The sequence below is a fragment of the Scomber scombrus genome, chromosome 5 (genome assembly GCF_963691925.1).
Source record: "Scomber scombrus chromosome 5, fScoSco1.1, whole genome shotgun sequence".
In the NCBI taxonomy this organism is placed as follows: Eukaryota; Metazoa; Chordata; class Actinopteri; order Scombriformes; family Scombridae; genus Scomber; species Scomber scombrus.
In genome coordinates, this window is record NC_084974.1 from 17986536 (window position 1) to 18013292 (window position 26757).

Consider the following 26757-nt stretch of genomic DNA (forward strand, 5'->3'; position numbering starts at 1 on the left):
CAAATCTGATATCTCTAATCTGCTTTCTGCGCACATAACATAGAATATATCCTGACAAAGTACTCCCCCTCCAAAAATAAATTTGGCAAGGGGCACTTGGCAGAAGGATTAAATGATCTCTACTCCTTCTCATGTTGTATATATCTTCCACTCGGTGTATCTCCCTGCCTGCCTATTTTACTTTACTTCATTGTCATATTGACACAGGAATCCTGGGCTGCTCTTCCTCTGTGAACATTTGGAGACAAAACCCCTGTAAAATATGACAGTCTAACTGCAGTCACTGAACATCTGCCAAGAATGAGTAAACGGAGAGACGTGAGGCAGCGAGTACGGGATGATGCTTAGACAGATGTTTTCAGTAATACCATTAGATAATCCTTTAACTCCCCGAAAAACAAGATCATTACTGCTATTTCTGCGAGTGTATCTCATCTATTTGTCATGGCTTTTATTCAAAAGCCCATTATAGAAAAGCCTACAGCTTTATCAAGATAGAACCCCAAACTGCACAGCATAGCTGAGGATGCTTAAAAGAGCTGCAATCCAATTTACTAAACAAAACAAAATGGTGATATGGCAACAGTTATTACAAGTCAGTGCTATTTTGCTGATATTGCGCTAAGAGGTGAAAACTCAGGGTGAGGCCTTACAACCAGGAACAGATTTCATCTATATGGATCTCAAAAAACAATAATAATAATAATAATAATAGTACAGAACTAACTCTACTTTGGCACAGTGGTTATCAGATCTGTGAGGGTGTAAACACAGGCATCAAGATAAGGGACAAAGGGGACAGATAATAGGAGTAATAGGTGAATTTGGGCCATTGCTTCCTTGAAGCTTCTGCTGCTGCAGTAAACCATGTATTCAGTATTCATCCACTTCTTGTTCAGCCTTAGGTAAATTAATTATAACATGAGGGGTCATGGAAAGCTGAGATGAATACTAGTTCAAGTTTAACTTTATTGTCATGTGTATTAAAAATACATTGAAATACTTGTGTTCTGGCTCTCTCTACCTTAACATCCAGGACAAACTATACAAAAAGCAACAAAAAGCCCTAAATACCTACATAGACTATGCATTTATAAGTATGCATTGAACACACACAAAATAACATTACAACAAGGTGCAGTGCATATGGATGTCTTGGCTATTCAGCAACCTGATTGCCTGTGGACACAAGCTGTTACTACTATTCTTTAGGGATGACAGCTCATGAAAACTTGGAAATATGTAGTATAGTAAATGAATAAGCAAAGCAAAAACATCCTTAGCTGTTATTTTTTAAAGCAGGTAAAAGATGTATATATCATAAATGATAACGTTATTTTATTTATTTATAATGAATGTGTAAAGTAAAAGGGGACATTCATACTAATGAACCCAATGGGAATAATCCCCCTCTGCAGTTCACAGAGCTTTTTTGCTTCTTTTAGCTCGTTTTGGTTTTAACGGCCCAGTGTTAATGTTTCTTCACTCTCACAGCTCTCGTTATATTTTTTTTTTATTGATAGTAATGTCAGTCTGTCAGTTGGTCCATCACTTTGTTCCAAATGGAAATATGGTATCTCAACAACTACATGACATTTGGTACAGACATTTAGGGTGGCCAGAAGATTAATCTTTTGTTGCGTCTGTCTTCATCAAGACAGTGTGTGAGTGTGGTTGATCAGACATGACTGACACTGCTGGCAACATTAGCAGAAAATCCTGCAACTGTCATCAGATTTGGACTCAGATATTGCTAAAGTCTGATTGGTTTTAGGGAGTATGTGAGATCACCATTTTCCATATGGGCTCCGTCCACTTCAAACCAGTTAGAACAGCAAAGATGTAAACAACAATAAACAAATACATTAATCTCTCAAATGACATAACAACTGTTTGCATAAACTCTAACTTTGGCATGAATTGTATATTGGACCCCGAGAATCATAGCATGATGCTGACTGAGTAAATACTGTTGGTGGCCTTTCCATTTTTCCAGGTAAGAATAAAAAATGAGCCAAAAGTAAAAATGTACATGCTGCCTGCAAATTCAAGTTTGGACAACAATATTCATCAAACATAGTTATTCACTGCCTTTCCCCATGACATCAAAGTCAACTCTGAAAAATAACGATAATAAAAACCTTTTCTTGTAGCGATTGATGAGGTCACATCCATCTAATCCCTCTTTCATTCACCCCTAAGGCTTCCCACTATCATCTGTCACTTGGTGCCCTCAAGTCATTTCACAATCTCTCTCCTCTCTCTTCATTTTCTCAAGCTTTTTGACTCCTTTCCTCTCGTCTTATGCTCCTTGTCATAATTTCTCTGAGCTGCTGTCTATCATGACATCTATCACTTAATTTTTGGGAACACCCACTCATTAGGATTTATCTCAATGCTTGATGAATCTAGGTGGGTCCCCATGATTGAGTTGTCCTTTATTTATCCTCTAACGAAAAAGGACATCTGTGTGCTGCTGTTCCCTCTCCCTTTCTCTCAATAGGCGCATACAGCATCTACGTATAGCTACAGTCATCCACTGTAGAAAATGATTAACAAAATGAGAAAATAGGATAATTATGATTTAGAAGACATGTTCATATTTTTAAAATAGGATTAGAAAAGTGTTGGCCCATCTCTAGTCATACACTGAGCTGTGTTCAACAACCTCAATGTTGTTTCACACAAGATTATGAAACACACAAATTGCAGTTCTCAATGTTCCTATAAAACAGAAAGACAAAATCACAAATTATCCTTTCAAATGTTTTTTTTTTTTTTTCCTGTTGTTTGTATTCTTTCCAATTTGCGTATGGTGCAACCCCAATTTGTGTCCTTCAACTGCCATGGCAATGTCAGCGGAATTACTGTGAAAGGACATTTTAAAAGCATATGTAATATTCATCCAATACATTCTTTCCTTACTGTGCATAATATTACACGGCTGTCTGTGAGTGCAATTACATGGACATGTGCCTGAGACTGTGCCATCCAAAATCAGAGTGATTATGGCAGGTCTGGGTAGTGGTGTTGGAGAAAGAACAGAGGGGAAAAGGGGGCTGTAACCTTCAGTATTAAGCATTGCTTATCTCTTCAGCACACTGCTGAGAAGAGAGGAAATGTGTCTGTATCAGTGCTTCATAAATAAGAAGTATGTAGTCTAAGATAACACTGGTGGTCTCTTCAGCAGCGAAATGAGCAACTACTGCCTTCACCCCTCGGTTCTCATTACTATCCTCATTCTTCTTTTACAAGTCAAAGGCTAGGCATTAAGAAGAAGAATGAAAATAAACATACAAGACCTATATCTTACTTGTCCAGTTTTGTCCAAGTTGCAGCCAAAGTGACAGTTTTTCTCTTACTGTATCTCTAGAAGGAATCAATTGTACTTTCATGACAGCTCAGGCAATTTTCAAGGTGCTATCTGTCAAGATATCATATTACACAGTGTCAGCACCTATCAGGATTTTCAGTCTGCCTGGATATGATGTCCCCCTAGATGAGATGTGATTAAGATTAGCAAAGATAGAAGCGATAGGTACCTTGGTGGTCCTCCAGGCTTTTGTGTGTGACATGCTGTGGGACAAAGGTGTGGCTGATTGACTTTACACTCTCCTGTCCCAGTGCCTGACACTACAATCTAATTCACCTGAGAAAGCACCAGCGTCACATCATCGCCAAGGGGTGATCAACTGCTCTGAAAAAACTACCTGGGGTAGCTATGATTTTACACTGTTTCAAAACATATCTTTGACATTTATGTGCTTCAATTTTCTGTCATTTCTCGATTGACATTTAAACTGATACAGATTTATATGCAATGAGCTACTGTGGACCTGAACAATTTATCAGTTGGGCTCTAGTTAGCATGACAGTCTTGAGTTTCCTTCTTAAATGCCTGCCTTCTATTTTACTGCTTCTGACTCACAGATCACATTTTAAAGAACGAGGATGAGACGAGGATCGAACATGTAAGACAGAGGGAAATGTATCTCGACAAAGTGCTTAAAAAATTTGGCAAGTGGAACTGGGCAGGTATTAAATGTTTCTCCTTTTCTCTCATTTTATGTTTCTCTCCATGTCTCCATTTCCATCTGTATAGACGGTAAGAAGCGACACATAGAAACAGGAAACCTGACTGACAGTGAAGTCTCAACAGGGTTTGAGGGTGAGATATTGAGTTCAACATATGCTTCAGGTGGGCAGTAAGTGTGTGCCTGGCAGGAGAGCTAATTAGACAGCACATGGCTGTATGGCCGAGCTGGGAGCCCATATATGAGGATCTCACACAGCTGAAGTAAGAGACACAAACCCTGCCGCACAGTGCAAATATGCACAAAACCCTCACATAGGCATATAGATACATGCTGGCACACAGGCAGTCACTCACTCAGATCTGTTACTGCAGCTCAGCTGTGAGGTGGGTGATGTGAAGACTGTGACGATGTAAGGGCAAGGAGGAGTTGGAGGCTCCTACAAGGCTCCTTCCTAATGGTAGAGTTGACATTTACCCTGGGAGGCTATGGCTGTTGCTCCCACAGAAATGATTCAACCTGCCGTGCAGAATATAGAGAAATCTATTCTGATGGATGAGACGACTGCGGTGCTGGTGACGGACCTGGATATGTCCGGGGGCTTAGTGTGCATTCTGTACCTTAATTTACCAACACACTGCATCTGACGTGCCTGTTACTTGAGTCATCTAGTTCTATGATGACAGTTATCGAGAATAGAACATGATGGAGAGAGACAGAAAACAGGTACAGCAGGTCAATGGGATCACTAAGTGAGCATCTTCCATCACATGTTTTGTTTTTATCACATACAAGCACACAACTCCTGCAGAAGGCTCTACAATGAGCGTTTCAGAAGTGCTTAAACACCAGCTCTCTTCACTGATAAGACCTGATTGAATCCTGCTCTTGTTCTGACAGTCATGTTATCGCTGGTCACACATTTCTTAGACATTTTACCCTTTTTTTACTATTTCAAAAGGTCCAGAGAGTGTTAAAAACCTGCATCATAGAAAGTCTGCCAGTCCAGATAAAGCGCAAAATCTTTGATATAGCTTGTTAAAAACACTGTATTGATAAACAAATCTCACACATGTGAAATTCTGCTTTCATTTTCTATTTTAAGAAATAAAACAAGTAATTATTAACATACCCTGAAAATGTCCTTGCTAAGCTAATGCAAAACCACTTAAGGAAACAACGGAAGGAAGGCATTTACGAAGGTTCATCATCTACTCATCATTCAAGGCAGTTGATAACAAAGACCAGGCAAATATAAATGATAGACATCTAAGCATAAAACATACACAGAGAATGTAGACTAGATTTGGTGTCTTGTTTCAAACATTTAAATGGATGGTTGCCATTTATTCAGACCTGGGGTCAAGCTAAGTCTAAAGCTGGAGTGTTCTATCACAAACTTTTTTTTTTTTACCTTAGGAAAGTTTGTTTTTTTCTACAATTTACTATCATTATGGTGATTTGGTGTGACTCCATCAGCTCAGTGTCTTTGGATGTTAGACACCATTTATTATGGTGCTTTAAGATTGCTACCAAAAAGCAAATCCCTGAGTCATCCCTGTGTAGCGAATGCTGGGGCTGAATGGTCATATATGTCAATGTCCATCTCTGTCAATATGTAAGCTTAGTCACTGGTGTATCTTTATTTATGGCCAATTTTGGGAAAGCTTCTTTCTTATTCTTGTTTCTATATAAATAAGAAATGTGGGCCTCATTATTCTGTAGTCTGAAGACCCAGGATATTTTTTGCTGACTGTTATTTTGCAGAATGACTTGAAACAAAAAGGGATTACTGGTGAATGGGGTGAGGGTATTTGCCAAATGTGTGAAAAATAAATATTCTGGTAACTGTCGATGCTTTCAGTAAGACATTACTAATCATTTTGGATGGACCAATCTTCAACTATTATTATTTCATATGTTCTTATTCACATTCCTTAAAGTCTAATGGGGCAGGTGAAATCTTGTGGTTTTAAACAGACTATTTAACATATGGCCACAGTGGTTCATCAATCTAACTGTTGTTAAAATGTTTGAAAAATTGGTTCTGTACTTTTTTATTGTCTGTGTTGTTCCCTTTATTTTGTTTTAATCCTTAATAATTATCACTACAGTTGTGCAGCCATTCTGTATTTTTAAATCATTAAATGAATCACTACAAATGCGTCAATTATGTTCATTTGGTACTTTGGTGTAAATGCTTTATTCCCTTTTATTCACTCCATTTCTATTAAACAGTAAAAATAGAGTGAAAGTAGCAACATTCATCACACGTTTCTATCTGTACAGATATGACAATAATGAAAATATATAAAACTGTATATTTCCAAATTATTATTTATTGTAGGCCAGAAAACTTACCTCTAAACTTACCTATTAGTTACCAATTACCTAATCTCTTTTTTGTTTATGATAAAATATCTATTCACAATCCACTCTATTTCACTCATAATGCAATTCAGGGAGTCCTGGGTACATACATTAAAAACAATTAGACAGTTATAACATGTACATTGTCTGTTACTGTATGATCTATGGTGAATAAAGAGTCAGTCGCTCATGTTCAGTCAGAAGAACAAATGTTTCATTTTTCACTTTTGTTTTTTGCTTCAATAACAGCAGCCCATTGGCACTGTGTGCTCAGCGAATTTGTCGTTCAACCACCAAACATCAGAGAACAAGACCTCGGATTAGGTTACAGGCCAACATCTCCATGCAGAGGCCCAGGGTTTCTGTTCCAGGAAAACAGTGATAGTACATTAAATGCTAGTGCTGTCCTCAGGATTAGGACACAGTGGCAGCCTCACACACCCTGCTCTCTGCTACTCTCTTTATATTGCTCCACTGTTACCAAAACAGCAGCAGCAGCAGTTGTAAATACTGAAGTAAGTTCATATTAGCATTTCAGTAACATTTATGATGCATTATAAACATACTTATAATGCATTAAAATCTGCTTATAGCACTGTATAATTATTGTTATAAGCACTCATAATGCTTTATAAGAACAGTCATAACACATTAAGCATTAGTACCACAGTACCACAACACTTCATAATAGACTTTAAGGTACTTTTTTTTGGGTAAACATTACATTGGTGAAATGTAAATGTCCGTCACTCAGTCGCATCTATTGGAGTACCTTCACAATACAATTGTCTGTTATGACTCATTATATACAGCAAATGAGTCTTTAAAGTAAGTTTTTTTGGGGGGAAAATTAAATTAGTAAAATGTAAATTTCTATCATTCAGTCGTTCATCAACAAAAGTTTTGTCAAATTGGAGTACTCATTGTCTTTATGGCCCGTTGAACAAATTAATTAATTTTAACATTGTATTGTTCTTGATTTAATGATAGTTTTGTCACTTTATTTAATGCAAACAATGAAACTGACTTATAACCAGTTGGTAATGTATTATAATTTCCTGTACCTCGAAAATTTCATTAAATCATTTAAAGCACCCATTCACCACTTAGAATAACCTATAATCACATTATAATGCATTATAAAAGTCGTAATAATGCATTATAAAATGATGATAATGATTACAACAATGAGAATTATAATACACTATGATACTTGCAAAAATGTCATTGAGTGACCAACAATTATTTCGTATTATGATACTTGACCTTACAGGTCATTATAAAATGCTTTATAATATGTTATGATTATTGTTATAAATCATTATAAATATTTATGAGAAAGTGCTGGAAACATTATAACACATCAGTATGTTTATAATGCATCATAGACATGAGGGTCAGAGAAAGTGTTACCAGTATTTCTCAAAGCTAGAACGAGGCAGCTGGCATACCATCAAAAACAATAAAACATATGGTACTGTGACAGCACATGCATCACTGCCTGCCGTTATAAATTCTTTCCTTTATTCTCCTTTGTTTACTCGAGTTCATGAGTCTTTGAATTGCTATGACAATGTCAGCGCTGGGAGAGTAAAGAAAGGAATAAAACAGTGTAAAGAGAATCAGATGAAAGATTGTCACTGAAATAAACTGAATATAGACATTAGAGCTGTTTAGTGTAGACCAATCTAATCTAAAGGACAAATAGGACTTCCATCTGACAGTACTCAGGTTTTTGTGGCTCAAATAGTATGACTCAAAAAGCACTACATTATATAAACTGGCATTATATGGGTGAAAAAATAGCTGTGCATAAATACATCTACCTTAATATAATGCACTTTAACACTTTTATCAACAACTTCATATATTGTGTTTGTTGAGAATGCAAGAGAGATGCGTTCATTCAAAATCATGGTCATGCTGGTAGCTATAGTTTGTGGTGTAGCTGAATTGTGTTTGTGAGAATCAGAATTTCCCACTGGTTGTTGGCGTGAATGGGAATGAAATAGAAAGATAGGGAGAACGAGGGAGGGGCAGACAGAAAGAGACAGACAAACACAGAGATAAAACATCAAATAGTACTGCAGTGTCTGCATCACATTAAATATGGTGACTGTTTGAGAGTACATATGTATAAGGGGTGTGTTTTAGCCTTAGTGTATTAACTGCAGCATGGCCATAATTCAGACCAGCTTGTCCTCATTAAGACTTAGCGGTCCATCCCACTGAAGCTCCTTACTCTGAGGACAGCTTAGCTCTTTCATCCCCATTTTGATATGGACCTCAGCCCTGTCTCCCGAGTACGAGGGAGTGTGGTAGTGACGGTGATGGCAGAGCTGCCCAACTCCTGTGACCTCTACACCTCAATATAAGCTGGGGGACACAAGGTCGGTTGCCTGCTGTGCCAACACCCAAAGGTTACTGTCATTCACTCTTTCCAAATACTAGTCTCCAATCCTTTGCTAGATCCCCTGCTTCCTAAATTCGCTGGATTTTCTCAATGCAACTGCCTAGGGTGATGATCCAAAAAAAAAAAAAAAAAAAGTTCTGAAATGCTGTAAACTCTGATATGAATATTTCTCATTCTCTATCTTGATGATCATTGTCAAGTTTTGCACGCAATACTCACTCGGGGTTATCTTAGTTACTAATTTTCCATTTTTTGGCAGACAGAACTGTTGACAGTCTTCTCAGCTCAACAATCTGGTTTCTCCCCAACAAGCATACCTTATGTTTCATCTGAGGGGAGGTTAAACTCGCAGACACCGACAGCTTTCTAATGCAGGTTAAGCTTTGAAGGGATAAACTCAATTCTGAGCGCTTGTATTGAGACTGTTATCAAGACTAATCTGACTTCCAGGACCCCATCTATCCAGTTACAGTACAGAATGTATACAGACTTAAACCAAGACCTTTAAGGTTCCTTTAGTTCCTCCTTACAAATGCTACAATTTTATCTCCACCTCAGTATCAAAGATCATACAATAAAGGGCCACCAGATGGTGTTGACCTTATATTCACTGTTTGCTCCCATAAGCCCTTACCAAAGCCCGATATGATGTGGCCGTCAACTAAAACTGATGTTCTTGTTGCCATCAAATAAGCAAAATGTGTCTCAGCAGATTCTCATTCATCCATGTCTCAGTACCTACGCAGAGGGGACATCAAATGCAGGCTCTTGGGCTTTGGCATACACATCAACTTCCCAAAACTCTGTAAATATTTAACTGACACCTTCTGCTTTGTTTTGTTCGGGAACAAATACACATTGTGACCCTGTTTCAACGAATCAACCATTGTCTTGCATTCTCTCCAGTGGTCAGGAAGGAAAAACAAAGGGTTTAAGAATAATTCTTGTTATCACAACTTCGATTTTGTTTTGGTAGCTCTGGCTATCATTTGTATGGGTAATAAAAGTTTTTAAACAAATGAACCCCAGATCTGGGAACATGGTGAAATCCGACAGGCAAGAGAAACACTTCACAGCTTTATAAAAACAGATAAAGATATGTAGAAGAGAAAGGTAAATCTTAAATCATCACCAAATAGTCTCCAGTGAACATCGATTCTAGCATATAGGGCTGTAAACAGAACATCCTGGATCAACGTTACGTACCTTAAATGTGCACATACACTGTTTGCCTTTGAAACTAGGGTTTATTGATGACAGGTTTGTTACGATTCCAGACAAATTGGTTTGGATAAAATGGCAAAACACTTGCTACAACCTGTCTGATCACCTGACTGCTACTTTCTTGCCACATGACACTTTGTTGTAGCCATGTCAGAATAAAGTGTTATTATAACCAACAAGAATGATGGCCAAAATCCCCCCCCCAAAAAAAAAAAGAAAGACTCAGCTGGTATTGAAACAGGTAGTGCCCGTTGTATGATTCTAGATGACCGACAAGTTTGTTTATCACTGAAAAAAAACACATTTTTTAGGGTGACAATGGCAGTCATATTCAGCTGTCATTCAAGGCTGTGAATAACTTCAGTGAGTTGAGTTTTAATACTCAACCGTGCAAAATAAATTCATAGCTACACAGAGACTCTGATGTTCATCCAGGATTCAAAGAACCCATCTGTTAGCCTGAAAAGACTGGGATTACAAACAATGTTTTAACATAGTCAGGAAGACTTCACAGACTGAAGCAATATGGCTTAAGGGAATCTATACAGCAGGACCTAATAAAGGTAAACCTTAAGAACCACCGTCTCTGCCACAGTCTTGGGAAGAAATCATGCAGATGGTGAAAAATACACAGACACAAGTGATATAGGACAAGGTATGAAGGCAGGGAGAAAAGCCATGTGCCCACTAATTGTTCTAATTAGAATAGATGGGACTGATTTAGCAGAGTCCACGATGGACATGGCAAATTTAAACATAAATATTGACTATATAGGTGTGTAGTTGAAAGCAATGAAGCACAAAGTGGCAGCTCTCACTGATAGCAGCAGGACTGATAAGACCAGACCCTATTATCAAATCTTCACTCAAACATCTTTCTTGTGATAAAAAGTGGTAAGATGAAGAAATGACTGTAAAGAGAGCGACAGAGATAAAGCAATAGGGGTGTGGCACAGCTGGAGTAAATGATGAGTAAAAAAACAGAAGATAGATAAAACAGTTGAGGCAAGGGAGCAACACAAGCCCCTGTCCGTCACCAACATTTTCTCATTTAAAAATACTTGTTTTGACACAGTAATGCATAGTTTCCCATGCATAGGCTCTACTTGGGTGGTCTGCCCAGGTAGATTAAGGCCAACCCAGGTAGATAAAATCTGAATTGGAAACCACAGATTTGTACTGATGTCTTTGTATTTACTGTTGCGTTATTTGGATGTAATGAATGAACAATAAGGAGAAATGCAGAGGAGGAAAAGGAAACCAATTTCTGTTTCCACAGTAAATCATCTGCTGAGCATTTGATGGTTGTTTCTGCTTTAGAACGTAACCGCAGTGAAACAATCAGAAAAATCATGTTTTATTTGTCTCATTCACAGGCTTTGTCCTCGCTACAGCCGCTCCCTCTCCTAGCTCGACCACCACAAAACTGTCTCTCTCTTGCTTATGCTCTCTCTCTCCCTTTTTTCCTTTTTTTTTTTTAAATGAGCAGCGAGTTGATACCACAGCACATCCTTGTTTTGTGAATGAAGCAGTACATAAGCTGAAGCAGCCACACTGTATACATGTGACCAATAAGTAACGGTCATTCCTGCAAACCCTGCACCCAACAAACACTTCTTAGGGGATAAAACAATCTCTCTAGACCCTTGTCCCTGCAGTGAAAGCACTGTCAGAGGAGCTGAGTTCTTCAAATGTTTCTTACTCCCTGGGGGAAGTTCCTGCAGTTGAAGCACAGCTACAGTAGGACTCTCTCACATGATGGAACCGTCAGAACATGTAACCAGAGTCTTCAAATCTCAAGGTGTCAGCGTTTACCACAAACCATTCAACATCTTAACATTTCTGCTGGCAATCTAAAGACAGCACCGTCCTGAGAGAAAGACTAGAGTGTCGTATGACATCATCATGACATCACGTGACAGATGTGGGGAACACTATATCAAACGGCCAAGAATATGAATATGATGAGGCTAAATGAACACCAGAAACAGACATCTGCTATCTGAAAAAACTCCGTCCACTGATGAAGGCCAGAAGATGTGGGTAAAAATGTTCCTAATAAGAGGACCTTGACTGATTTCCTTTTTTTGTATTTTCCTACAAAGAACTCTGTAATTTTGTCATCTATAAACCTTTGGTTGACTAGCTTATCAATGAACCTGCTTATCACATGCTGCACCATCCACCACAAATACATTTCCAACCTGTGGGAAACACTGTAATGTGAATCACAATAACACAGGCAAACTGATGGTGTTTCCTGTGTGGAATCAAATATCCGCCCAGGCTGAAAAGTTTATGGCAGCTCCGGCCACTCTATTCTTCATCTTGTCCATCTCATAAGCAGGTTAGTATTGACTTAACACCTATGAAAGGAATCCACTTTGGGTGTTTAATGATGGCATCCATTTTCTTGGAGAAAACACTTAGCAGATGGCACTCCGGAGAAACAGAGGCCAACTAAAGGTGAAATGAGAATACAGAGACAACAACCAGGGAGGAAAATGGTGGAAAACAGAGCTGAATTTTCTTGTACCTCATACCAGGCCTCACATAAGTGTTTTTCACAGTGTTATTCTGTTTACTAAACACTGAAGTACAGTTTTTGTTATTTAGTACAGAGTAGGCCAAACCACAATGTAGTATTAAAAGACAAACTATTAGGACTGAAGCACATTAATGCACAAGCACTTTTTGCTGCAGGAATAAACAATAAAAAACTTTGTGGTGTTTGTGATGGAGTGCTGGTGTGCAATAGGGCATATACAGACTGAAACAAGATGTAATTAACAAGAATAATATCTCTTCCCCTCTTCCAACTGTGAACAAGAGAAACCGTGAAATCTGCTCTGTCCTAAAACAGCATAATTGTGTCTCATTTTCTGCTGAATCCCTGATTGAATCGGAGGCGGGGAATTACGATAAAGCACTCGCTCTCCTAATGAGTACCAAGTGGCCACGGCAATTAAAGTTACGCTGCTGATTTGACTTCTACACCTGCTACTCACTCATAGACTCTCAAATATCTTAAGTCAAAAAAATACAAACAGTCTTTCTTTCTCAGCTGCATCTTACCTCTCAATGATGTCAGCGATGACACAGGCAAACATCTGCAGGCCCTCTGGAAGCTGCAGAGCAACTGAAAGGAGTACAAAATGCAAACAGAAAAGTTATACACTTGTTTTTGAGTGACAGCAACATGTTATTTAATAAGTCCAAGGCTACAAAGCTATACATAGTCCAGAGTGCTTCAATGACAGCAAATAGTGACGTTTCAGGGCAATTTTCACTCTGCCACAGTACTGCTGTTGGTTTATTTTTGCGGGTGATGGGCTGTTGAAAATATAGTGCAAACCAATCACCACAGGTCTATCTCTACAGCTCATGGCTTGTACAGAGCCATTAAACTGTCTCTTTTCTTGTCACTCTCCATGTGTGCCACTGGCTCCATGAGTCAAACTTTTACGCTCTCTCTGCTACTGAAACACACAAAAACTCTGCCTCCCTCATGCAAGTTTATGTCTCGAAGCTAAAATTAATATGGGCAAACAGAGGGAGCTACTAGAAATTTTAATCAAGCAGCCAATTAACAAGCATTGATTCTGCTGATGGTGTTGCGTGTTGACAACAGGAGACCTACTGATCTACTGATATGTGAACTGAGGTGATACCAACTGAGGTGAACTGATGGAAAAACCTTGTTTGAGGTGAGATTAACTAATAAGTTTGTGCCTCGTTTCAGAATCTGCATTGAGCGACAGCCATATATATATTTTTTTTTTTTATCAGGCAAGCAGAAAGGCCTGGAAGCACAGTCTGCTTGTCATCTCCACTGCACCCTGCCTGCAGTCAGTAAAGTGCCGCGCTTTCCTTTATGCATATTCATTTAAGGAGAGATCACACAACCATGTGTGGCTTGCATATTCTGCTGGATTTACCAATGTAAATGTGGGGGTCAGCGTTGCATGAAAGATTCTCCACCTATCAAAGCAGGGCCCACTTTGCTCAGGTATGTAAAAGGTAGGTTGTAGTGGGTAAAAAGGAATTTTAACTAACCTGATTTCTATGTAAATCTCAGTATGCCTCATTCACAAACAGTGCATATGCACAATTCTGTGATTAAACTGTGAGTACAATATCAATATCAATATGTTCTTAAGTGAATTTGTTCATACCCTGCAATAATTTGTTCTTACTCTGCAAACAAATTTAGAACTGCTTTAGACCATGCGTATGCAAAAATCAGATGGTCTTAAAAAAATGATAGAAAGTCAATATTTGTTCAATATAATGTAATATTACATGTACCATTTATTCAAAGTAAACAATATATTAGAACCACAATTATTCAAAAAATTAGTGGGACCAAATATACAACATTGATACAACATGATTCTGATTCACTAACATACGTATAGTGGCAAGAACATAACTGGCCGGTGCGTATGTGTTATGAATCCAACAATAATTGTGTATGCTAATCTTCCACTTATTTCTATGCACATTTTAGTGAATGAGGCCCATTAAGTCGAAAGAGCGTACTACAAATATCTATGCAGGAGATTTGAAATGGACTACTTCAAATAAGAAGAGAATCAGTCAAAATATTTATGGCTGAAACTAACAATCATTTTTATTATTGATTAATGTGCTGATTATTATCTCAATTAATTATTAAATCATCATTTTGTTCAGCCTCTAAAATGGCAGAGAATAGTGGAAAATGCTCATTACAGCTTACTAAAGCTGTAAGGCAGGATATTCAAATCCCTTTGCTTTGTTCAACTAACCAAAGTCCGAAATCCAAAGATATTTAGTTTGCAATAATCAGCAATGCCCCATAATTGTCAATCTGAACCTATGGAATCTATTTAATGAAATAATTTGTGATTAATTTTATGTATTTCAATGACTAATTCATTGATCAATTTATTGTTTTAACTGTACAATAGTTAACACCATATCTGACCATTTTAAAACACCACAGAGAGAGCAGCGACTTGTAGCTATGTGTTCTGAAACCTTAAAATAGCAGCACGTTTGATGCCCTAAGTTTAAAATTGTGGTCAAAATGTTACTTTACTTTTCTTTTTTTTTGCTTCCTCACCTCAGACAAACTGAGAAAGATGCAATTTCAAGAAGATATCATGTTTTCTTGACTCAAATATGAAATCCAAGTGTCCTTCTTAATATGTAAATCCTGTGGTTTTTGGATTAAGGACCCTATAGTATTTGATGGATTTCTTATCTGTGCTTTAGTATACATTATTCTTGTCATCTTGTCATCAAATAAACATGATGACATCTTGGTATGAAAGACTACTAAGATATTGATGGTGTTAAGTATAAACCCTGTAGGGAATAACAGAGCAGGAATTAGAGCATCAAGTGGATGAGACGGGAAAGACGAGGACAGAGAGATTAGGAAGGAAAGCAAATATAGTGCTGTAAAATGGCACACTCTCTTATAATAAAAAATAATACAAAACAATTAGCTTATTCAACATGTTTCTTCATTTTGGACTGCAATTTTAAAAATGCATTGAGTGAAAATGTCATACCAATTAGGGTTGCAACTGATGATTATTTCATCAGTCGATTATTCTTTCAGTAAATCAATTTCTCATTAGTTTTTATAAAATAATAAAATAATAATTGAAAAATGTTCATCACAATGAACCAATGCTTGTTTAATTTGACAAACAGTCCTAAAAACCCAAACAATTCAAATTTACAATTACATAAAACAGAGAGGAGGAGCACCTCTTTATATTTGAGAAGTAGCAAATAGAGAATGTTATTTTTCCAGTTGACTTATACAATCAATTAATTATCAAACAATATAGTTAATTATTTGCTGTTGATTGTCTTATTGACTGACACATTGATTCAGAACTGATTCAAATGAACAAATAGGTTTTCAAGAGAAAAAAGTAGGGTAATAATAATATAAATATCAGAGGTTCAATTTTCGTTTTCTAGTAACAAGTGTCAATATTTGAAGTTTGAATATGAAAAAATATGAACATCATTTAACTTGCAACAAGATAATTGGTGATTTTAAGCAAGAAATTTGTATCTGCATAAGAAATAAGTGGTACCTTTTACACATTCCTTTTAAATCCTTTGAGACATCAAGTTGTTAAAGGAATCATGTGTTTCCAATTTAAACTGACATATCTTTGGTATAGAAGACAAAACATTTAACATGTTATGAAAACAGTTGATTCAAAAAGTCTAAATTTAGTTACATTGACTGCAGACTCAAGACAGGATTAACAATGGTGATTTGAATGTGTTTGTTTGGAGTTGTGGCAAATGTGGCAAATAAACTGTTCATTAATGTTTCATGTAGATTTGAGATGATCCAAAACATGCATTTACAAAGTGTTGTGAAGTCCCTGCCACAAAGTCAGACACATGGAGATAGTACCTGGAGACAAAGCCATTGTTTCAAATCAACCAAGACATTTTCTCCCAGTCGAACACTGTCACACGTTACTTCAATAAATCCATCAACACCAATGTGGACACTTAGAATTCAGCAACACAAAATTTAGCACACCAACATTTTCACATGACTAAGCCTGAAACAATTTCAAGACTTCAGTGCCAGGCAGCATTAAACAACAAAAGCTGGGATAGATAAAAGGCGAAGGAGGTTGAGGCCGGATGGTCATGAGATTGAGTGATAGATGGAACGGTGCAAAAAGGAGGAGCGAGAGCTCCTCTTACTGATGAAAGGTTAAGGGATCACTTCGCGCCCCTGCAGACAGTGAGAGACAGGTCATTACCTAGAAAAGGGCAAGTTTATTAACAGAGAAAGGTTTCAGAGCACACCTCTGCCACAGCTGACAGAAGCAAAGAGCTTCCTCCATCTGCTGCCTCTGGTGAAAGGTGAGTCAGATGCTGGAGGTGGGACAGGCTGTTTGAATGATTGTTTGCACACAAGCATTAAAAGCTACCTCTATCTTTACATGCATGACCCCCAAAAAAGAGAGCACATAAATCACATGAACATAAAGAGATATAATAAGACTTTAATTGCTTTAGCTTTCTTAATTTGTAGTGACAAAAAGTTACATTTTGGTTTATGTGAACTATCAATCACCAGTCATCTAATCATGCTGTATCATATACCTCTAGTTGTATTGCTAATGACTGTACAGGTAATAAAAAAGCTGTGTGTGAGATTATGTTAATCAAAATCCGGAGGTAAACTAAGGAAGTGCTGGAAAGACCAATTTACCAATGGACGGCAGACTGAACGGGCAAAGCCGGGGGATTTCTCAGAATATACAACAGGGTTATGGTTAGGAAAACTAAAATAAGCCTATGGACAGCTTTCAGGCTGTAGTCAATTAAAATATCTAGTGTGTGAATGCATGACATTTGGGTCTAAATGTGGCAAATTGTCAAATGCCCATCAGCTGCACTGTGATAACAAAAGCAGTAGTAGCATGTGGGAGTGTGATGCATGTCTGTCTTCTGTGTTCACATACTGTATGTTATGGAGCTCCAAAATAATCAAGTTAATACATTACATGAAACTGATTTAGAGGTATTGATTCAACTTGATGGTCTTTATTATGGAAGCTTTATTACACTGAGGTGTGTTTGTCATTTTTAGTCCAACCTCATTTACATCAAAGCAGCTCAATTAAATGATTTAATATATAAATTAAACAATTAATTCTGAAATAATTGAACATTTTTTAAAAACTCATTATCATGACTTAATATTCAGTATTTTGGAATTCTCTATACCTGTAAAGTTTGCACAGTATGTATTCACATATCGAAAAGTAAACAGCATAAAGTCTACGAATTTAGAAACGTTAGATGGAAATGCACCTAATGTATATGTTAGTGTATGTGTATCTACTTTTAATAAGGCTGAATTCAGCTAATGCATACATCCACAGGTGCAAATCCAGTCTGTAGCTACTACTGACTATGATCTGCTTGAACTTTCCACTGGCAGCGAGTGCATCTCACTACTGTCATGTTTTCTATAAAAGGAACACGCTGTTCAGGCAGAGGAGAAAAGGCCATCTTGGACTGCTTAAAGCAGGCACGTTGGAAGATGTTTTCAGTAGGGGGGACTGCCAACTTAATGTAAAATGCGTGACGTCACAATGTTGTGTTAGGCTATTAGTAGTAGTAGTAGTAGTATGTGAGGCATTTTTTTTACTGTGCAACGCAACACACATTCCACATGACTGAATGTTAACATTATTTGACACTATTAGTACGCAACAATGTTACTTAATCACTTGTCACATGCTTTTATAACATTTTTCAACTGTTGAACTGCATGCTTTTTGATTGAATATCATCATTGTCAATAATGTCTCAACATAACAAACGTACCTACTAAACTCAGTCATGGTTTTGCCATGTATAACTTTGTAATAGCCCCACAACTACACGAGACATGCATTGTCTTATTGACTGACACACTAATTCAGAACTGATTCAAATGAACAAATAGGTTTTCAAGAGAAAAAAGTAAGGTAATAATAATATAAATATCAGAGGTTCAATTTTCGTTTTCTAGCAACAAGTGTCAATATTTGAAGTTTGAATATGAAAAAAATATGAACATCATTTAACTTGCAACAAGATAATTGGTGATTTTAAGCAAGACATTTGTATCTGCATAAGAAATACGTTTTTGTATGGTTAATATCGGCTAAATTACCCATCTAAGCACAATATTCTGGTAAGAGGAGAAATGAGTCATGCTACATAAGGGTAATAGAGAAATACACTCAGATAGGGGTTGATTTCTATGGCCAGTAGCAACAGGACGTTCTGTTTCTATGTCAACCAATGCGTTGCTACCGTAGCAACGCACTGTTTGTCCAATCACCTTCATGTTATTCATATTTTTTCATGTGTTGTTGTTGTTAGCACTGTTTCCCACAATGCATCTGTGTAGTTGTAGGGCTACGTTATACATGGTGAAACCATGACTGAGTTTAGTAGGTACATTAATCAGATTCATGAAATTCAGTAAACACTACATTTAACTGACTGACAGAAAAGTGCACTCTTGAATCCAAAACAGGCCACACTAGTCTTCTGGGTCTAACATGGTCCAATAATTGAACTGTGATAAAGACTACTGACCAAAATGTTGCTATGTATGTGCCTCAGAGCCAGATGTGTCAAACTATGCAGGGGAAGCTGACGTTCCCCCCATGCTAATGGCTTATTGGGCATTTTTGTATTCAGAGAAAAACCACTACAAACTATGAAAAAAAAATATTCACCATTAATGGAAGACTAGACTTATTCTGAACTTGTTTTTTTTTTTTATTATTTGTGGCCTGAATTTGAAGTTACCATTGGTATAACATTGGTACAATGTAAATGCATTCTGAAAATTGTGTGTTATGGCAGCTTTTCCTCTCACATGCCCTACGGAGCATAAAAGTACCACAGAAAAACTTTGGAGCAGCTCAAAGGAGACACTAAATGCACAACATGGCGCTTACTGCCTTGCAGACCAACGAAACATCTAAAGAGAAATTGTCAACTGTGCTAATCTTTTGTCTGTAGATTAGTTGTGAGAAGACCTTGGAAAACAGAACAACTCCCCGGCCATTTCACTCCATTTGAATCCCCGTAAGGAAACACTTTCATGGATTCAAGGATTCCCAAGACACTCAAGGCTGAGCTGCTTTTTATCTTGTGTCTCATTTTTGTGTGTGTTTTTCCAAGTGTGATTCTGTAGTCGTATGCAAGACTGAACAACTGTTGAAAGCTAGATTAAAATGTTAGGAATGAATGTGATCTGAGCTCAAAAACAAAGTCAGACTGTACACCACTTCAAATCCAAACCATTGGCTATAACTCTACATATAAAAGCCATAAATACTGTGCCCTTTCAATTTGTTGGTTAATTAAACCTTAACTGATAAATCTGAATCACTAAAAATACCTTATAAAATGCGTGTTTATGTTATGTGTTAATTTAATTTTCTGATTACTTATGCAAGGCTAAGAAAAGCAAAGCTGCCTGTATTTTTTTGTATTTTGCCATTACCTGGAAAGCCATATGGTCATTTTGATGTTATGACTTCTAACTTTGCAAATAGACCAGAACAGACAAGTGTGAGATTCAACGCAAAAAAGTGCAAAAGAAAACACCTGTTTCTACCAACGGTACATAATGTTGTATGTAAACATAAGCCAGATGTTCACCAAAACATGGATAAATACAACTGTCACTGGCTCGCCTTGTAAACCCACTTCTGCCTCATTTGTTGGTCTGCATTACATCACTCAATTTCTTCCTCTATAAACAAAAGACTTGACTAATGTCAGCTAGTTATTGTCACCTAATTAAATTTCTGTTTGCTTTTCTTTTTCTGCACTACATGTGCGATAATAACAAGACTGCAGACACACAACAGCAGTTCCAAAAACTCTGAAAAACTAAGTTGCTCTTGTAAACATTTGAGATGCACAACAGATTATACCCATTACATTTAAATGAGAAAATGAAGCAAGAAAACAACGTACTGCTTGTGACTATTTATAAACTCAGATACAAAGGACGGGCAGCCAAAATAAATTTCTACTGTATGTTCTTCAGTCCTCTATTTCAAAAGCACAGTGTGTGAGATTCAAGAGGAGTTCAAAGCATGCCAATGAAACAGATGGACACAAACTGGAACAGAGAGAGACGGAGGTGATAAGGTGAGGGATGCTTTCAGTTCAGAGAAAGAGGGCAAGCTCTGATAAAAATTTTAAAAAAACTTTAAAAAAACGTCACACAACAAAAAGGCAAAGGCAGCAGGCTGTGGTAAACTGCAGGCTCCCAACAGGGACATCTGAAGAAACTGATTCAATCATCCTGGCATGCCATCTGAATATTTCTACCCAAGGCATTAGTGACTGAAAGACAACACATTTTAATATTTATATTTGTGAGGACGCCATTGGAACGATTAACCCACCTGTTTCATAAAGAACATCAAACATGAAGAAAAGTCTAAATAAAAATGTAACAAAGTTATAGTTGTCAGTTTATTTCTGAATAGAATTGAAAACTGAAATGTAAAATTAGCACAGTTGAGAAGTTTGAAATTGTTCAAAGACACAGAAAATTAATTTTTGTACAATTTTTTTCGAAGATTTTTTTTTAGAACAGTAACTCCTGATTTGCTTCACTGTTAATTTAATTTAGTGATCACAGAATAATTAACACCTTAAGAAATAAACCAAAAGTGGTTTCTGCTCACTTGTACTTAAATAAAAGAAACAAAATCCTCTGCAGCATAGTAAGTATCATTTAGATTTTTTCTAAATGGGTTGAGTACAGGAAAACAGTTAATTTAGCTTTATGAAAAGACACTCGAGTACTGATTCGGCTTTATTACAAGGTCATGAGAAGTCAGACGAGGTGCAGAGGAACTCAACATATTAAATCACAGTGCATGTGTTGACTCTAGTTATAGGAGGAAAAGCAGAGGTGTTACTCACATCAACAATGTTTACGGCAGTAAAACAGTGAGCCAGCATGCACAACACAAGGATGCTGAACTAAAGAAGCTAAATGGAATTCAGTGTCCTTAATATTATTTACAGCTGTGCTTTTCTACTGTGACTAATCAAAACACCTTCTTTGAAAGAGGCCTAATGGTCAACATGGTTAAATGTGTGTGACCAATAGAACAAATATGTAATCTAGGAAAAGTGCAGAAAAACACACCACAGCAATGACTACATATTACCGTAGTTGCCATAATTTGATAAATTACCGATTCAGTGTAAAAGATCAATAAATACCAGTTCCAAATAACTTTCAGGGATACATTAATAATATTTTTCCGATGGTGCATTAGGACTGTGTGGGTGTGTAGAAACTATGCTTGGCTGACATCTCTCACCTCCCAATTGAGTTTCATTTCACCTGGTAGACTTGAAAAGTTACACCTTCATTGTTATCATTTGTAGTCGTTCATGTAGTTTAGCGACCTCGCATAATTCCTGTGTAGCCCTTCCCACTGTCAGCACCTTAAAGAAACTGTTGTTTTTTTGTTTTATTTTCAGACAGCATTTTAGTGATATGTTTTTGAACCCTAGCACATTTAAAAAAAAAGATTGTGAGAACTGTATGCATTTTAATAAACAGGTATTTTTTTATTCATACTTCTCCCAGCAAGTAATTTGCAGTGTTTTTAAACTGCAGGTACCCATCCCTTAATCCCTAACTACTAGAAATTCTGTAAACAGATGAAAAAGATGTGAGAAGCTATATTTTACATATTTAAATGTACACTGAATGTTATTACAATCTCTTCCAGACGGTAACCTCTGTTGATCTGTTCTCACCAGGTGCAAAATGTAAGTAACATTACTGATACAGGCATGAAATACTATCACACACTGGTCCATGCTATAGCAGGATAGTAAAACAATGTAATGTTAACAAATGTTATGAAATGCTATACTGCAACAACCTTGTGCTTTGCATGTTGACATATACCACTACATACTGACGTCAGTGAAGCGCTTTAACTCTGCACACACTGCAGGCATTAAAATGCAGGCTTTGCTGCTCCTATTCAACACTTTTGCTCAGATGTGATTATTCTGTTTGACTCCACTATTTTTTTAAGCAACCCACATCCTTTATCAGTCTTCATAACCTCCATTGTGAAATAATAGCGATGCACAAAAGATATCACAACAAATGATATGACGTCTGAGCAGTTTATCAGAGAGGCAACCAAAATTGCTGCTTAATTGTGTTGTTGATAAATTGATTTTTCCCCTACTGTGTTTGTCGACTATGAGGCAGAGTTCATCAAATCATCACGTTTCTTTTTAGTAACACTACGCGCAGACATCTGTGTTGCATTAATGGGGAGAAGTTATTAGTTTGGGCACTCTGAGCTGTAGTGAGAGCAGCCTTCCATGTCTGTCAATAACAAATAAACACGAATCTTGGGGGAATTGTCCCTGCTGAAAATCAAAGAAGGCTAATACATCCACCTCACAAATTGAGTGTAAAGCAGCTCCAAACACACTGGACATGAAATTCTTGTCGAAAGCATCTTGAGGACACCATGAGGAAAACACAAAATATATATTTTTTATTTCTGAATTATATCATGACAGAAGCACCGACAAATTTAATCTCACTACTTTATTTACTGCTGCTGCTGTTGATTGTTTTTTGTCCAGTTCTAAATGTTACAGTCATTGTAGGTTGACCTGAATTTTAGACATTTTAAATCTTTTTTACACTGGATCTGTTTTTTGATATGTCACAATGCTGGATAAACCTGTGTGAACCACACAGGTTAACTGTACAAGAAGTCAGTGTATACAATAAACTCATCAAAGTAAGTCAAAGCACAAATGCACCCATGGATGGCATTTTGAATGAATACTAACACACATTGGGCCCTATTCTAACCATGCAAGTTAATAAAAAGCGTAAGGTGGTAGATCTTAGATGCACAGACTGTGTGGGCATCTGCATGCACACCTGCCAGTCTGGTTCATGTATGTGCAACAGCACAACGTGCAAACGGCCTGGGTGATGGTGAATATAAAGCAGCAGGTGTGGTGATTATTTAACAGGCTACTCTAACAGCCAGGCACATAACTGCTCTCATAGCTCTGAAATGATGCATGGTTCAGAGGGTCATGTCATGAACACCCATCATCACACATCTGCACCCACAGACAGATCGAGTGTTTTTTTTCCCCATCAGTTAGTTATCATAATAATAGAAATAAAAAATAAATAAATTGATTTGGTGAAGCCATTTATGTAATTATATTGGACCAACACTATTTCAGCAATAATTCTAATCCTAATCACCTCATACATGGTCAAATCACAAAAGCATATGTTTCTGTCCAAAAAGCATATTTTGTACTCAGTATAGTAGTATGGTGAGTAAATACTGTATTTGTTGCAGATTCTCTACTACCAAGCAACCACATCCAGTCCCTGCTCAAGTACACTTGATGTAACTTTCTTCAGAAGTCAATTGTGCCTTGACCACAAGCACTGAAGATTTCTGTGCATCTGTGTACGGATTTCAGAGTTTACATCATATCCAATGTGGTTTTGTTATAAAAAACAATTTTACCACCCAGACTCTATTTTGCTTTTACCATAGAGCTTATTCTTTATCATTTGAAATCTGAACATTTTAATTAGTTCAAATACTCATCACAGCAGTGATTGTTACTCTTAATAGAGTAAATATGTCATAGGTTCCTATTCATGCGACAAATGAATCATGAGCTGTAAAAACACTTGAGCTCACCTCTTGTAGCCTTTGCTTGTCTCACTCGCCAAATTGTCTTCGGGATCTCAAAGTTGTAATTTGCCGGCAGGGCTTTGATTGCCTCCTGTAACTCCGGGTCTTGCAGGATTTCATCTGGAATTTGATTGACTACCCGCCGTGGTCCGCGGACTAAAAAGAAAGATAAATTACAGAACTCTTAATGCAGTGGATACAGATTGAGGTATGAACACAAGATCCAATACGCTAAGTCTATATTCTTCAGACAAGCTGGTCACACATGTGAAAATAATTATGCAAAAGGTCACAGTCAGATAATATTGTGAATACGTTATCAGCGGGGTTATTCAGCTGTATTCAGCCAGCTCCCAGGAGCACTGATGGGAGCAGTATGAATCAGAAGTCACTCTGGAACAAATCAAGCTGAACGTATGCTTTAAAACAGGCTTCACATGTTTTGCAGATCAGACTGGCCCTTGGAGTGTGGAGGGCGGAGAGCACAATTCAGAAAATTCGCTCTACATCCTCTTCAAATGTGTCTCCAATGTCTGCAGTGATAGGCCATGTGTAATGAGGTGTGAGAGGTGGGGGACTTTGGGAGCACCAAAAATCTGTCTTTGTAGCATCCTTCCCAAATGATTTTCTACAAGCTACTGGGAAGCTTGAAAGGGAGGTTTTACTGGCAAAGGTTTAGCTCATGCTCAATGTATACCTTTAAATGAGGACTCCACCAGCAATTTATCTCCTTCTGTTACGGGCCATAAATTGTATTTTCAGTGCAACATTCACATTTTCAAGTGCATGTTGTAATATAAAAATATTCTGCTTGAAATAATAATGTGTCCACTTTGTTTTTATTCCTCAATAAGTACAGTTAACTGAATACAAACCTTAATATTCAATCTTTTCCTTCCCCCTCATTGAACATTCCAGTACTTATGAATATGCAAACACTTTTATTTCAAATGTTTAAATGTAGGACACAAAATATCTCCTACTTACCTGAACAGTCCATTCTCAGCGTATGTGCAATGGGGGCTTCAAGTTTCTACGTCACACTTGTGTAAATTGCATACTGGACCACAATTAACCTCCACACATAGTTGTGATGTCACAAATCATGCTCATAGGCCCACTGCTTAAACTCAGATTTTCACTGAGCACAGAGAAACTTTCCCTCTTCAGCAGATGAATATAAAAACAACTTCCTAGTTTCAAACTCTGATACATCAGAAGCTCAAACAACCAAGTGAAATAACAATAAGCAAAATGGATTTTTGACTGGAGAGGGTACAATGTGTCTTCTAACTTAATGGGAAATAGTAAACACCATTTCAGCCCGTACTCTTCCATATATTCACCCATTCTACTTTGATTCAGCTCGCAAACATGACATTTCATTACTATGTGTCAATAAACGCAAGGCAGCAGAGGCATTGGGGGGATCACCAGGCCCATTAACATCATTAATTAAGACCTTTCATAGACATTTTCAATGAAGCAGTAATTCAGTCAGCCTATGTTAAACATTATTACATTCCCTGAGATGTTATGTTCAACAGAATTGTATTCCTGCCATCATGTAATCACACATAATCCAACCTTTCTCGGATGGTAATATGTTAACTTCTATACATTGAATTATGTCCTAGTAATAAATGAAGACTTATGGTGACCGGGACAGGCATCTTAATGATCAAACCATAATACTATATTCAATAAACACATGCACACAGCAGTAATGTCAGGTTGGTCAGACTCATAAACTCTGGTGAATCTTCGCAAAAGGACCGAAAGATGAACGCTGACTACAATAAGCTCACAACAATCATATCGTGTAAAATGCTTATAATGTACTCAACTGGATATTTATGAAACAACATGCACACATGACGACATTAGCTCGTTTTCTTGCATAACTTTGTGTTGATGTGCTTAAAACAACACTGGTGCCTCTATCTGTCCGTAAACGCATCATGGGTCGTGTAGTAAGACCTGAAATAACACGAGTCTTCTTTGTTCAATATTTAATGCGACGTTAATATTTACCTGTTGTTTTTTTTGCAGGAACAAGCTGAACTTCACTCGAGGGTGCTGCCATGTTTTTTCTTTTTCCTCCCAAACATGAAACGCATGAGAGGCAAGAAAGGCAGAACCAATCAAACACAGAGATCAGGTCAGCGAGTGGAGCGCCGATGAGACTGATGTCGCTGAACGGGACCATGCGGAGAGATGAGCAGCGTGTGTTTCTACTGATAGCAGGATGTAGGTTAAAGTGAGGGGAGCTGTCCACTGTGAAAATTCATTAAATGAAATAAAATAGAATATCATTAAATTAAATTAAATGTATTATAGTATTGTATAATCCGATTTATACACTGAGAAAGTTGTGTTTTTTAAAAATACACTATAAAAATAACACTATATGTAATAA

At 37.3% G+C, this 26757-nt stretch overlaps 1 protein-coding gene across 1 annotated transcript in view; it reads right to left on the reverse strand.

Annotated features, from left to right (window-relative positions):
- The window catches only part of dph1 (diphthamide biosynthesis 1), a 59411-nt gene extending 32949 nt beyond the window's left edge, over positions 1-26462 (reverse strand). Inside the window, exons 1-3 of the mRNA XM_062419393.1 lie at positions 26373-26462; positions 24345-24494; positions 13117-13180 (exon numbers count right to left, since the gene is read on the reverse strand). Coding sequence (XP_062275377.1) covers positions 13117-13180; positions 24345-24494; positions 26373-26424 — 266 coding nt within the window. The 5' untranslated portion in view covers positions 26425-26462. The remainder of the gene's footprint in view (positions 1-13116; positions 13181-24344; positions 24495-26372) is intronic.
- Between the last annotated feature and the right edge of the window lie 295 nt (positions 26463-26757).